We start from the raw sequence: 16,049 nt of genomic DNA on the forward strand, positions 1-16,049 counted from the left end.
TCAAAGGCGATCCCAAGACTACCGGCAGCTAGAGCCAGCCAAGTGGCACAGGTCTCACCCTCTCCCCGGCGCGAGTGGCTTCATCAAGCCCCGACTCCCAAGGCTGTGCCGCGGCCAGGCGGTATTCTGCTGGATCCCGCGGGCGGGAGCCGCTCGGGGAGCCGGCCTGGGGCAGGCGCGGGAAGCAGGGCTGGACTGCGCGGACGCTTTTGTCCAAGCCGCCCGCGCCGCCCCGCCCGCTCATTGGGATGAGTGACGGCAACAACAGGTGCGACGCGGTGTCCGCGGCTTCTCCCGAGCCCCCGAGTTTGGCGCGTCAGGCTCCAGGGGTCAGAGTCTCATTCTGCAAACTGCACTCCTTGCCTTGCACCACCGGCCTTCCAACGTCGCCCCCTCAACCGGCTTCCTGCACCTTAGTAAAGCCTGAGGTCACCTCACTCTCTCGAAAACCACCGGTCCCAGAGGCCGACTTTTCTCCAAACGAGAGAAGAGAGAAAGGCGTGCGGTGCATGGAGCTTTGCATAACCTTTCGTTCTCTCCTCCCCAGCCGTCCAAAACCAGGCGAAAGTCGCCCCAGACCCGAGCCCTGGATCCAAACATACTACGCCCGCCCCGACTTGCTGCACGCTCTGCCCTTAAGACGGCCCAGCTCAGCGACCAAAGGCTACCGCCGAAACCCGCCTGCCCGCCCGCGCCCCTCCCCAGCTTGCAGCGCCCTCCCGCCTCGCCGCCCCCCGCCCGCCGCGTCGTCGGCTGCCCCTTCCCACCCCCACCCGCCCGAGTGGACGTTCAGGCCCCGGGGTCCGAGACTACGCCCCTGCAGCTGCCACCGCCGCCGCCAGGGGGAGTCTCCGTCGGGAAACAGTGTTGCCACTTCGGTTCAAAGGTGCTTTCAAACTTTAGGTTTCTGTTCCTTTCCCCGGGTTTTGAAGCGCATAGAGGAAGATGGAGACCGAGTCTGGGGCGGTGAGTACAGCTGTCATGGCCTCGGGGTAGCGGGGAGAAGGAGCAGCGTGGACTCCGTCCCCGAGGGTTTAGAAGGGCGAGGTCTGGAGCCCAAACACCCACTATTTTGTTGCGAAGAAACGTGGGCAGGGTGCCCTATCGACCACATCGAAGAGCAGCCCGCCAGCAGGCCCCGTCGGATTGTGTCGTGGGGTCGGAAAGATGTGGCCACCAGGCCTAGACTAGGTATAGGCAGATTGGGGGGCCTTGGGAACGGCCGAGAGGGTTCGGGAAGCGGCGCGTGGCTGGGCCCTGTGCACCAGACGGGATCCGGGACTGAGAAACAACTTTCCCGCCGAAACTGGGCCCGGCTGTGTCTTTGACGCTCGCTCCAGCCGGACTCATACCAGCCACCCACTGCGAGAAGTTGTCAGGGCAACTGACGCTTCCTTTCCCTGACTAGTTTGTGGGGGCCGGAAGGCCTGAGAGACGTGGGAGTGGGGCCCCTGCGGCCCAGGCCGGACCCGGACACTCCGGCCCGAACGCACTCCCGAGCCGATCAAGGCCGAGCAGGGGGAAGGGCAGAAGGCCGAGCAGGCCCGAGAGGCCGCGGCAACGTGCCGTCCCACCCCGCCCCGCGCCCCGCCAGCAGCCAATCAGTGCACGCGACGCGAGGGCCTCGGGTTAGCTGCCCACGAGGCCGACGCCGGGTCGGTGCCGTTGAGGGTTCCCGCCACCGCTGCTGGCGGGTTTGTGGGGCAAAATTTCTCGCTGGTTAGCCTTCTTTTCCCTCCCGCACTTTGGTGGGGAGGGGGTGGATCCTCGTGTCAGTGCCCAAGTTCACGATGACCCGAGAGAACCCGAGGAAGTTGTCTCCGTGGCCATTTCCCCCAGCGCCTCGACTTTCTGGCCTCGGAGGGGAAGGAGCATCGAAGCTGTGACTGCGACGGTTAGCCTGCCCTCTTCCTGTTGTCTTCGTTGGCAAAGTAGATGATAGATTTCAAGGTTAATTCTGAAGGGGTGGAGGCAGTCAGGGAACAATACTTTGGAGGAAATTTTTAATAAACTCTCTAGTACTGGAAGTTTACTAAACTAAGAACCCTTCTAACAATAACAGGACCTACCTAGATGCTTTTCAGACGTTTGCAAAATTATCGCCAGCGGAATTGGGGGCTTTCACGTTTGACTCAGTGCATCGCTAATCTTTCTCTAAGGAATTTAGGTGTTGCCTCTACCTGAGCCTTGTTACTGCTAACATTAAAATCTTTTCTAGGCTATTGTTCATAGCGTATTCTTTAGCCCACAGACTGATTGGTGTATCGTGAGCAAGAAGAAATGATTCATTCGTTTATTCATTTGTTCAACAAATCTTTATTGAATACCTGCTATGTACCATCATTACTTTAGATACCACAGTGAACAAAACAGGCAAAACTCCTTCCCTCGTGAATACATTATATTATAGTGGAAAGATAAACATCATAAATAAATTATATAGTACATTGGAAAGTGGTAAGGGGTATTGAGAAAAAGCAGTTGGAAACCACAGTAGAGCAGGAACCTTAGAAACTGGAGAATGAAGTGAATTGGATGTAAAAAGTTGATTTTTTTTTTCTCAGTTATCATTTAACTAGTTTCTCAAGTTTGGAAATAAAGTACTCTGTTCTGTTCACTTCTGTTCATGTCATCCCTCTCTCAATGAAAAAAAATTATGGGTTTGACTTTTGTTTAAACAAATTTGAGAACAAATGAGTTTATCCATTGAACTCTTTTTAAGAAGAACATTTCATGAAGACTGATTTTTTTTTAAATTTTACAAATAGATAATTTATACACTCTCTAAACAGGCAGAGAGACAAGATTATATCTTCTAGAGCTGTTTTATTATTTCTAGCAATACAAATCTATAATTGAAAAATAAAACTAAGCATCCCAGAAGGATCCATTCTGGGCACTATGTCCAAGTAAAGTGACCAAAGTTATAAACAACCTCCAAATGCACAAAAAGGATGCTGTTAAGATTGGATTCCAAATTTCTTTGATTGGAAACAACATAGCAATTATTAAATGTGATGACTTTTCTGTGGCTTAATAGATGTTTTTATGAACTCCCTTATTAGAGAGCATGTGTTTTTTCCCCCGTAAGACTAGATAGAGAATAGAGCCCATAAGGTTCAGCCTATAACCCCATAGTCGCCACTGGCCTAGTCATTTCTCTGTACCTATTTTGGAGATTAATTTAGAGATTATTGTTTTATTGGCTAGTGAAATGAAAGGAAAACAAATGTGAAAAAGAACAACTTCATTATCTAAGTTGGAAATTCATTTTCATGTATTTGTTTCTTGGAGAATTGAAATTATGAACTTCGAGCTTTTTGAAGCACTTTTTTAGTATATTAGACTGCCTCAGAAGTCTGTTTAGTGTTCCCAGAAAGTAATTAGCAAGTTCTTGAACTGGTTTCTCTTAAAAATTCTATTCTCAAGTCTTGTTTTTTCGGATGTACCTTAAGAGTCTACTATCTTGCCATTGTGCAAAGGCTTACATGTTAGTATATGTTTATTAAAATCTAAATTAGGTCTCCTGACTTAGTATTGTGAACATATGAATAAGTACTGAACTCAGTTCTTTGGTATAAAAATATATACCTATGAGTCATACACACACACACACACACACACATATATATATGAAATCAATCCAATCTTCACACTGACAAGTGCATTTAAAAATTTGATGTTAGAGCTAGAAAACAGTGAATTTGAATGTCAGCATGGTCGATGTTCTTTGGCCAAAGACCACCGGGAACACGCCTGTAGTTTAATAAAGTTGGGTCTATTGAATTGTTGCAGCTAGGAAGAACATACACCGTGGGGCCTCTCAGTAGGATGGTTTTAGAAAGAACTTTTAGAATTTAGGCTTGTGTTAAACATTTTTTAGAGAGGGTTGAAGGAAGAAGGGCTTTACTCTGAAACGCATGTTGTCAGGATGTGGAAATAACTCTATGATTGATATGTTAATTCTTATCCAGTAGGCAAGAAAAATAGATCAAGGCTAAAGCTGTGATTGATAAAGGAGCTAGCAGTCACTTATTTAAACCAGGATAGAGGGATGTTTGTTCACTTTTGTGGTTTGGACAATGCTTTTGTTTTTGTCAATGTCCATAATTATGGAGTGGTCTTGTTTTTATCCTGATCCATCACAAACACAAAGTAGCCTTGCCTGATGTTGGTATTTTATTAACAAGAGAACGCCACAGCTTAGCTGTGAGTTCTAAGCCAACTTTTAACACCACCAGAACCTAGTTGGTTATGCCAGCCCAGCTCCTAGCAGTCCAGGGCTGCTTTTCTCTTTCTCAAACTTTGTTTTGAGTTTAATATTTCTCTTTAATATGTATAATATTTAAATAATATACTTAATAATAATTAACATAAGTACATTTAAATAATATACTTAAGAATTAAGATTTTTCTGTAGTGAAGTGGATTCTACATTTCCTTTTCTTTATGTTGCCCCAAAAAGTTATTAGCTTTAATTATAATCTTCATAATATTAAAATAAAATTAAAGTCTAAAATACTCTGTTTTATTTAATGGCTCATCTTTTTTGAAAGATACATGTTTTCAGCCTTCATCAAGTGCTAAAAAGTTTTTTTTAATTTTCTTTCATAGCAAACATCAAATCAGACGCAAACAGATTCATTATCTTCATCCCCTAATCCTGTGTCACCTGTGCCTTTGAATAACCCAACAAGTGCCCCAAGATATGGAACAGTGATCCCTAATCGCATCTTTGTAGGAGGAATTGACTTTAAGGTACCTATTTATGCATGCAAAATTGTGTATTTTTTACATTAGAAGTTGTTTTATTTCTCAGAAATTGTTTCCTTATGTAACCATAAAAATAATAACATTTGCTCTTTGCACAATGATTAATAGGTTTCAAATTATCTTAATATAAGAATCTTTTCAAAACAATGGAAGTTGAGACTCATGGACATGGACTATAGACTAGTGGTTACCAGAGGGTAGAGGATGGGGGGAAGGGGAGGTAGATGGGATAAAAGGGGTCAAATATGTAGTGACAGAAAGAAATCTAACTATGGGATGTGAACACACAGTATAAAAATATATATGCTTTACTGTTAAAGTGTACAGCTGAAACTTACTGGATTTTGTTAACCAATGTCACCATAAAAAATTAATTAATTGATTTACTGAAATAACATAAGAAAAACAATGGAAGTTATATACAGCATATATAATTGTTTAGTTTCACACACAATGAAATTGAGGCTCATTAATGTGTCTATAGAATCCTAGTACCTTAGTGTCAGAGTAAAGAATAGAATCCTAATTTTCTGGCTCATAACTCCATACTCTTCATTTTATCCTACCACATTAATTATACTTCCTTGCATAGTGCTCCAATAGCCCAAATATCAAATAATTATAATTTACAAAAGAAGACTTAAAACACACATACATACACAAATCCTATGAAATTCTGTTTCTTTATCCCAATTTTATCTCAGGTTCCTGAGTAATCTCCTAGACTTATTTCTTTTGCACATTGCTATTAACTAATTTAGAATTTGATCACCAAATTTAGAATTTGTTCTTGTCAAAATAAAGCATCTTAACAGTAATATATTTAAATAATGTAATCAGCCATTTCAGAGAGGCATACTCTGTGAGATGTTTTGCAGCATCCCTATGTGGAAGATAGTAGTAAACACCTACAAGAAAAGAATGAATGGACATTTTAAATGGAATAGACCCTTACTTCCAAGTGGATATATGGAAGGATTTCCAAGTTTCCATATTATGTATTGGAAATTACAGGGAGAGTTGTCTTTCTTAATACAGAAAAGAATCCTGTCCCATTAGGGTATGATATTTGACTCACTATTTCCCTGTTATCAGTGTCTCACAAGTTGGATGGAATTATTTTTTCCTGCTCGAGAGAAATATTATACTTAATGTATTTGTCAAAATAATGAATATTAAGCAAATATATGATTGGTTCACTAAAACAAGTAAGAAAAATGATTTTTTATAAAATGCTTATTTTAAAAAACTTTTCTGTTTTTATGGAAAATATTAATGACTGACCATAAATATTCAAGTTGAGTATCCTTGTTCAGAATTTATATTACAATAGCTTAGTATATTTTTAAATAAATCATCAATAAATGTAAACATTTTTATGGCTAGGTTAGTCTAGGTTACTGAAACTGTTCAACTACAGTATGAACTTTGAGGCTATTGTTACAATGTAGTCATAGCTTTAGGGTAACTGCTAGAGTTCCTTTCCTTATACTTATACCACCTTCTCCAAAACCATAAATAAATACAAGCAATGAAATAGTTCACTGTAGCAGAAAGCAGTCTCAAACTTTTTAAAACTCTTCCTTATAGAAGCCTGCAGCCCGTCTCTTAATAGTGAGTCATTTTGATTTTGTCTCCTTAACTTTTCAACAAAGAAGTAGAGTTGCAAAAATGAGCTGGTGATTCTTTACCAGAGAATGAGTTGAATTAATTTGTTTTCAAATCTAATAGAAATCCTTATTCTGATGTTGATTCCATTTTATATTTATTGAAATAAAAGACATTCATCTGTTCTTAGATTAACTCAGTGTTTGTGACCACCCTGTTTAGCAGGCTTTAGATTATTAACTAAAAAGCAATAATGTATATAAGTAGTGAGGTAGCAATGGAACTCTAGAGCATAGCTCTGCTGTCAGCCATGTCTTTTTCTGTTTATAAAGAAAATTGTTTTCTAGGGATATTTAAGTTCCTCTTGGAGGCAAACAGTTATAGCTGAACCAGAAAATGAAATTGCAATGAATTTAGTATGAATACTCTAGGAAAAGGTAACATGAATCTGAGACTATTTTAATTAAAACCAAATATGCCGAAACCATCTTTGGTAGACATCTGGTACATTATGACTCAAATTATGACTCAGACTTTTATTTTGAATATCATAATGTCTATGTTTAGCTGAAATATATGTTGAATACAGTAAAGTATCTAAAAATTTTAAATCTTATAGCCACTTCATTGTTATCACAAATTGAGTTCAAGGACTTTTGGAAATGTAAGACCTTACTGTTCCTGGATACTATGCTGATTAAAATAGTAATGGGTGTAAGCCAACATAACCGAGTTCCACTGCTAGGACTGTGGGCCTCTCTAGTAATACAGGTTTCCCCCTGCTTTCTCAAAGTAGAGCATTTCTGTGAAACTTTGTCGACCAAAATGTTTTAAGGCAAAGAAGCATTTATGCATAGAAAATTTGTGGGGCATTCCTAGACCCAAAAAAATAACCTACCAAATCATACCAAATATGTTTAAGTACATCCAGTTTTATGCTAAGCATAACACCCTTACAAGCTCTCTTAGACTTTTCCGATACCTTAGGACATCTTGCTAGGTGATGCACAAAATAAATTGAGATAAAGCACAGACTCTCACAGATGCAGTTCAAAGCTATAGGGGCTTAATGCTGAGATGCTGAGTTCAGTTTTGGGGGAAGGAGCTTGGCAGTGTCACACTCTTTGCTCGATTGCGCGTTGCCTATATAACAGCTCGCTGCAAAACAAATGCTGAATGCTAATTTCACTTATCACCTTTTTTGCATAAAACTGAAAATCCTCTTCATATTTCTTGCAGTTAGCTAAAACAGGTACTAATGTATGTCTTTCATAAAAGCAAAGTGGTATAAGGTGAACTTTCAGAGTGGGGTATACCTATATGCCCTTATTATAACAATAGCCATGCGTAATTCAAATTATTTCTTTTGAAAACTGGCCAACTAGAGGACAAGAATACCTTTAAATAGTGAGCTTTCTTTGTAGTTTTAAAATAATTCAGCTTAGAATTTTTTAGTGTTAAACTGCAAAAAGCAAAGTATTTACATATATTGATTTTAATAACAGTGGTTTCATGCATTGTTTTATGATAAGAGGTATTCTTATTTTCATATTCTTATTCTTATTTATTTATAACCTTTTCTATCTCCAAAAGAAGCATGAGTTTCGTCTCTTATCAATTAAAAAAATGTTTTTTGTTTTTTTATGCCATTAGACAAATGAAAATGATTTAAGAAAATTTTTTTCCCAGTATGGGTCTGTAAAAGAAGTGAAGATTGTAAATGACAGAGCTGGAGTGTCCAAAGGGTTAGTATAACTATAGATAGTCCATAGAATTAACAATTGTATTTGGGGGTGGGTTTACTGAGTTTTGTATGCTAACTTAGTTTGGTTGCATTTTTTAAAAGATAATTTCATGCTCTCTTCTTTCCTCCTGTGTTTTGATCTGTGTGTGTGTGTGTGTGTGTGTGTGTGTGTGTGTGTGGTTTTGGAGGGAGGGGGAAACTTTAGTATTCTTTAATTTGTTGGGAAGTTGGGCTAAGAGACCATTCAGTGTTAGATAGCAATATTGAGTAGGTAATGTCCAGTAGTTAAGAACTAGAAGCTGAAGGAATCAGATACTTATTGAATTGTATACCTACTTTAACTAAAGAGAGCTTTATTTGAAAAAAGCTGATACAAAAGAATGTCTGTAAATTGTGCCTCAGAGACCTAATTAGGGGACTAATCTAAGAAATATAACTCAAGAATTATTTTTAATTGTTGAGTCAAGGAGAATGGAAATTGAGACGAAAGCAATAGGATTTTTCTAGAAATGTCTAATGACCTTAGAGCTGTTTCAGTGGATTGGTTTATGCAAAAGCCAAATTTCAGAGAAGAATATGGTAGTTTACATAGTGTACTCCCTTAAGAAGTTTGACAGCAAAGTTAAAGAAAATGGGTAAAGCAGTGGAGATCAATTAAATATTGTATTTGTTTTCTTAAAGAGAAGCAAGACATACATATTTATAGGCATAAGAGAAGGAACTAATGAGGTGGATAGGAAATTATATTGGTGGGAAACAACATATAACAGATAGGTACTTTAGAAGAGATGGGATCCTGCAGAGAGGTTATTTTTAAACAGATAAGATAACTTCCTTAGACTGATGAACAGTATTAGGATAAAGAAAGATTGTACCTCTTTTGTTTGACTCATAGAATATGCAGTATTTTGGTAATGTTCACTTTTTATCATTGGAAAGCACACATAGAAATATAAACTGTATTTTATGCTTTTTCCACTGGGTGGTGTATGTGTTCTACCAAAAAATTTAGTGTAAAAATAGCTCCTTAACCCTTGTTTAATGTTTGGGCCAACAGAAAAAGAGAAATTCCTTTGTTAGAAAAAGAAACTTTATATATAATACAATAATTATGAATTAAATATTCAAGATATTAGTACTACTCAAAAGAGTTTCCTTAAGTTATCTAAATAGAAATTATGTTGTGAGAGGATATGCTTTTTATTTTTTTTGTTTCTTTTTGTCTACCTATTTTGCTTTTTTTGGACATGGCATATATCAGCATATATCATATATTAGAATCTTGAACATTTTATAAAGTATACTCTGATGGTAACAATTATAAGTGAAAAATAGATATAAAGTCTGGGTTGTACATATTTTTAATTGAATTTGAGAAATTTATTAATAACTAATTGTTAGTTTATATGTGCTCATAATAGTAAATAATACATTCGTATACTCATTTCCCAATATAAAAATTTTTATTGTGCTGAAATTTTTTAATTTTTTAAAGTTTTTTCTACTTAGCTTAAGTCCTACTTAAGCCAAACTTCTATTATTTTTAAAAAGAGATTATTGCTCTAGACTGAAATTAATTGCATTCTAATTTGTAAGACAGAACATGAATCTCTTATGCTTTTCTGCCTTATATACAGCTCAGGTCTGAAACTGTTGCAAGATTCTTGGGTTTTTGTTTTTGTTTTTCTTTTACTCCCCTGACTCTAAGAGGAAGTAACAGTGTTAAGCTGAGAATAATTCTCTGAAATTTTGCATGCTAGTGCACCATAGAAAAATGCTCACTGCTATAGTGACACATTCTTAAAAAACAAAATTTTTTGAAATCTTAATATGACTCTTAAAGTAATGTTTTAAGAAAATAATTAATGCATTTATTTAGGTATGGTTTCATCACTTTTGAAACACAAGAAGATGCACAGAAAATTTTACAAGAGGTAAGATCTTTTAATGTATTTAACTATTTTTGGAACTTCTTTCTTTGAAACTAATCCTTTGAGGTATTTATTTTTAAAGTAGGGTTCTAGTACAGTGATCAATTGCTAAAAAAAAATTAAAGTATTTGCATTTTAAGATTGACATTGTTTTCCAAAACTTTGAATTAATAAAAAACAAAGATTAAAGAGAAACTTAATTCATAGAAAAACAAATTCCAAATCATTACATGAGGTATGGTTGTGAAGTTATAATACATTTTTTCACTTTATTTGCTAAGAATTTGGGGATATATCTTTTCTGAAGTGTTAATATCACTTTGAATTTCTGAAAAACACTGCAAATATGGATTTCTAGAGTGAGATCATCTGAGATTATTTCGCTCCTATGAAAAACTTTAAATAAACTAAGAACATTCATTGAAAATGTCTGTAGCCTGCAGTTCAGTGTAATAACTTTAAGTTTGGCAAATATAACATTTAATGTTTTTAGAAAAAATAGATTTTGAATTGTATATTATTAAATCAAATGCACCCAGTTCTCCTTATTTATAGTAATAATGTTCTATAAAGTCACCATGAACACTGAATTAGCAAATATTGAACTGCCGTTCCTAGAAGAAATGCAAGACTAAGTTCCCACAAGCCTTCTGCTCACAGTATTTCATCAACTAATCAATACATAACTTTGTTATATGTGTGTGTCTATTTAAAGACATATTTAATATATATTATTGATTCATTAACATTGAACTCATAGCCAACAGCACTATAACTCATGCCTGAATTAAGTTCATCTAACACATATAACGATCTTACGCCAGCTAGCCAGCACTTCAACACATACTTGAAGGCCAGTTTTTTAAACATTTTTATTAATTCAGAGTAACAATAAACTCATTACATGCTTATTCAAATAACCTGTTCTTAATGAAGAAATATTTTCTAAAACAATGAAATTTACAACAAGTTACACTGTTTTGCGTTCTTATATATCTGCCTTAATGGAAAAGAGCCGGTTTCTCATATCTGCTTCAGTGTGTTTCAGTATGTTGCTTTGGTTCAGAGATGTGAAGAAAATTTCACTTCACACAGACTTGCAGCTTAAAAATAGAGTTCAATAGCCCGTAAGATCCTGAGGATTTTCTTCTTTAATACAGGACCAAAGTTCAACTATTGGTAGTTTTTAAAAGTTAGTTGCAGTGTACAATCTGAAATTTTGTCAGTGATCGTTTCGTGTACTTTTACCTTAAAATCCGTTGGTCATCTTGCACTCTGAATGGTTCTTTTACCCACTGGCAGTCTGGAAAATAGTCCTTCATTTACTCATGCAGAATTCCCAAATATTGGCATTTCATACAATATCAAAAATTGAAGGCACAAAAATGTGAAAAACATGACAGTATGAAAAGCAAAAAAGACTTGTTTAGGGTATAAAAGCTGAAACAAGAAGACAGTGTCACCTGTTTGACTTCAGCTAGGAGCATGTGCATCAGGCAACTCAAATTTTTCACCTCTCTGTTCATGTCCACTAATAACCACTAAATTGCCATGAGTATTGATTTGGGGGTTATGAATAAATTTTAATGAGTAGGTGGATTCCCAAAGTTCCATAAATAGAAGACTGACTATATTCTCAATAAGGAATTAATATCAGAGCATTGGAAACAAGATTCAGACCCAGATTTGTTTAAATCTAAAGACTTATCACTTTCTGTTGTGCCTTGCTACTATCAAAGAATGTTATAGTCCGAATTTTAAAAATTGTTTCTCACCAGTTTTCCTTATTGATTTTATAAATAATAGTGCCAAAAAATAATATACTTTTTCTTATTTTAGGCTGAAAAACTTAATTATAAAGATAAGAAACTAAACATCGGTCCAGCAATAAGAAAACAACAAGTAGGGATCCCTCGTATGTATTGACAACTAATGTATTTTCCAATATTTTTACATGGTTCTTTTTTTAAATATTAGACTTTCTATCGTATGTCATTAAAATATCAGGTTCCTTTAATTTAATAAAGTTATTTTAGCAAAGTTGGTAGCCAAATGGATACTTCTCATCACAAATTAATATATATTAGATGATATACTATTTCCTTTACCTAGAATACTATTTGTCATCCCATTCCCATCCCATTTATTTTTTAAAGCTCAGCCCAAACATCATTTCCTCACAAATGCTTGATAATACGTAAATAGATGTATATATGTATATGTATATACACACAACACATGTATATATGAAATATTCAGCCTAGTACTCTATACTACCCAATATAATACCCTGTACTACCTCTTCATGTATTTATCAAAACTATATTTAATTAATTAATTGTGTAATTAGCAAATGACCATCTTCCCCACCAGAACCTAACTTCTACAGAGATAGAGACCGTGGCATGTCCCATTTTTGTTCTTTTTTTTTTTTTTTTACTTTATCACCAGGGTCTAGTTCAATGCTTTGTACTCATTCAAAATTTATTTATTTAACAGATAAAATTGTGGTTCCTCGATGATCTTTGGTAGGGAGGGAAATCCATGAACCTCCTGAATTGCATGCAACATTTTTTTTGAATTCATATATTTCTGAGAAAAGGGTCCATGTCTTTCATCAGATTCTCGAAGGATCAAATCAAGAACCACTAAAATAAGCAATAACAATGCTAGATGAAATGCATTGAAAATATAAAAGCTGAGAAGTAGTAGTGCTTCTTAAAGTAATAGGCCATTACTGCTTGAATGTGGAATGAGCCAGCAACAGTTCACTTGGGATCTGTCAAAATGCAAATCCTGAGGCTCTATCTCAGACTTACAAATCAAAATCTTTGGAGATGGGATCTTGGAATTTGTATAATAAGCTGTCTAGGTGATTCTAATGTAAACTTTTGAGAAGCACTGGTATAATAGAAGGAGGGTTGCCAGTTCCAGTCATTTATATAACCTTGCTGGTCAAGTACTTAATCTAATAACTTGTTTTATATAAGTTTTTAAAGTCTTCTCTTGACAAAAAATAATAATATTTTTGAGGAGGATGGGGAGAAGGAATATACATAACTTGGCCTGGGAAAAGAGATGGGTACCCAAAACTAGCCACATGAAGATTTATAGTCATGTTTGCAATAGCAGTAGTTGTAGCAAAGGTAGGCTAGAGAATAAAAGAGAGTTGTAACATGAGAGAATACTTGCTTATAGTAGATCCAAAGAATTTGTAAGGTGGGACCAAAATGTCTTCAAGAAAGTAGAATCTTCTCCAACTTCACTGCCTCCATCATCTTTGGCCTTTTATAGATAAAAGATCTTACTAAAGTCTTAGGAATTTTACTACAGTGTCTATAGTCCTGAGATAAATACATTACATATAATTTATATTAGTAAAAATAATGACTGCTGATAATCTAAATTGTTAAGCTTTGTGTTTTATTTTACTGATACTAAATCTGAATTGGTGATTTTTTTAGTATTCCTTATTAATTTTATTTTTCTTATATTCACCTGAAGCTAATAAAAGCTCTAAGATAATAAGTTCAAAAATATATACTTCAAAGATACTTTAACATATGGAATTTTTTAAAAAAAACATTTAATTTTTACTGTAGCTATATAGGTGTGTTAAGATAAACATTTCCTGGTGTTTATTTTATTTTATTGTATTGTATTTATTTTTTCTTTTTTTCTTTTTCTTAATTACTTTTTTTTAATTGAAGAAATTATTTTAAAAAATTTTCTCCCATCTACCTCCCACTTCCCCCCTCCTTCCCAGTGTTTATTTTAGAAATTACATTTTTTAAAGTTAAACTAAACATTTCAAGTATCATTTTATCTTTGCTTTAGGTTCCAGTGTAATGCCAGCAGCTGGGACAATGTATCTAACAACTTCAACTGGATATCCTTACACTTACCATAATGGTGTTGCTTATTTTCATACTCCAGAGGTAACTTCCGTCCCACCACCTTGGCCTGTAAGTAATTTCATTTTAGAAGGATTTCCATCTATTACTATCAATTTTTTAATATTTATTTTATTTCTGAAATACATCAACCACAGACAAGTACAAATAATATAAGAACAAATAATATAGCCTTTTAGCTACCACTTAAATTTAGTATGTTAACATTTTGCCATATTTAACTTTTTTTTTAAAGGAGAGAATAAAATATGATAAATTCAGGTAAAGTCTCCTTGCCCCCATTCTCTTACCCTCTTTTTCTCCTCAGAGGCAACTAGAATATCTTTCCTGTTAATTTTATATGCTTTTATGACAAGTAGGTATCCGTAAACATTATATAGTATTGCTTTGGGCAGTTTTTAAACACTGTAAATAATCTGGTTTTTCTAGTCAACAGTATGTTTTTGAGATTAAACCATGTTGATTCTAGCTTATCTAGTTCATTTATTTTAAAATGTTATATTCCATTGTATTAGTATATATACCCTAATTGAGGGACATTTTAAGTTTTTTCTACAATCAAGACTAAAATGAACATCCAGATCTTGTATGTATTGTGTGAGAGTTTTTCTAGGATGGTGATCTTCAAAGATTTTTGCTTGTATGTCTTCTAAATTTTTTTGAAAAATTATAAATACTCTTAAGTTGATATCTGAAATCTGTCATAATTTTAAATAGTGTAGATATATTATACACTGTAGATTTGTATTAGACATGCTTTTATAAAACTTTGTAGCAGTAGATTTCATTTAAGAATGGAAAATGTCTTATGGGGGGTGATGGATGTTAACTAGACTTATTGTGGTGATTGATCCTTTTAAATATATATATACATATCTAATCATTATGTTGTACACCTGAAACTAATACAGTGTTACATGCCAATTATATCTCAGTTAAAGAAAGGTAAAAAGAAGAATGTTTTATATAACTCAGTGAACAAAAGTAGTCAACCAAATAAAACTAGTCAATCAAATAAAAGTTTCTATTTTAAAACTCTTACTTTAAATTCAAATAAATAAGTTAATATGTATCCCTTTGAACATCATGTAATTTATTTTGTTCACTGTATAAAATAAGACACCATCTCTCCTTTAATATTTCTTATACAAACACTTTTTGCTTTGCTCTCTCCTTTTTCTCAAAGGCATTGCCTTCTTGAATTGTCTATTTGTTTGATACCATTTTGGTGTTTAAGTTCCAGAACAAAGCATTATAGCAAGATCCAGAAAGATTGAGAAAGGATGTATTTAATAGTGATGGAAAAGGGTAATTGTAAAAGGGGAGTTTGAAAAGAAGAATCCATCATACACTGACAATCCATCATACACAGATCAAATCTGAAAGTACATATGAAATTTAAGATTTGAAAATTAATACTCTTAAACCAGTTCATGCACATGTACCACAAGAAAATTTTTGTGTTCCCCCACCTTGATCTAGGCTACAGTATACACGTAGAAGTAGAATTTCACATTTTAGAGCATACACATCTTTTGAGTAGATATTGCCAAATAGCTATATTTTAGCTAACAGTTTATAAGAGCTCCAATTTCTCCATCTGCCAACCCTTTAGTTTACTAGATTTTAAATCACTGGTAACATTAAGCATATTTTCATATATTTATTGGCCATTCCAGTTTTTTCTGTGTGCTGCTTCTTCATATCCTTTGTTCATTTTTCTATTGGGGTTGTCTTTTTCTTGAGTTCATTATATAAATTTTGTAAATATCTTCTTCTAGTTTGTAGTTTGTTCATGAACTTTATGATTTTTTTTTTTTTTTTTGCCATACACAAGTTTTTTGCTTTAATGTTGACAAATGTATTAATGTTCTCCTTTATGGTTTCAACTTTTAGTTTTTTGTTTTTTAAAAGATTCTTTATTACAGGAATATAGATAATTTATATTTTATTTGAAAAATACTGTAGTGTTACTGTTTTCACCTCTAAATCTTAAATCTAAAGTATATTTATCAACTAATCCATTCTTTTCCACCATTTTGAAATGGATACTCTATCAAATGCCAAGTTTCCATGTGT

General features: G+C 35.2%; 1 protein-coding gene across 2 annotated transcripts in view; it reads left to right on the forward strand.

The window, feature by feature from the left end:
• Positions 1 to 370: 370 nt before the first annotated feature.
• The window catches only part of BOLL (boule homolog, RNA binding protein), a 50,051-nt gene continuing 34,372 nt past the window's right edge, over positions 371 to 16,049 (forward strand). The window contains exons 1-6 of one of the 2 annotated variants that reach the window (XM_011369216.2): positions 371 to 966; positions 4,615 to 4,758; positions 8,035 to 8,126; positions 10,005 to 10,059; positions 11,896 to 11,971; positions 13,894 to 14,021. In XM_011369216.2, the coding sequence (XP_011367518.1) occupies positions 946 to 966; positions 4,615 to 4,758; positions 8,035 to 8,126; positions 10,005 to 10,059; positions 11,896 to 11,971; positions 13,894 to 14,021 (516 nt within the window). In that variant the 5' untranslated portion in view covers positions 371 to 945. Of the gene's footprint in view, positions 967 to 4,614; positions 4,759 to 8,034; positions 8,127 to 10,004; positions 10,060 to 11,895; positions 11,972 to 13,893; positions 14,022 to 16,049 lie in introns of those variants that run through there. The other variant, XM_011369217.1, reaches the window with a different exon arrangement.

This window comes from Pteropus vampyrus, unplaced genomic scaffold (assembly GCF_000151845.1).
Source record: "Pteropus vampyrus isolate Shadow unplaced genomic scaffold, Pvam_2.0 Scaffold146, whole genome shotgun sequence".
Lineage (NCBI taxonomy): Eukaryota > Metazoa > Chordata > Mammalia > Chiroptera > Pteropodidae > Pteropus > Pteropus vampyrus.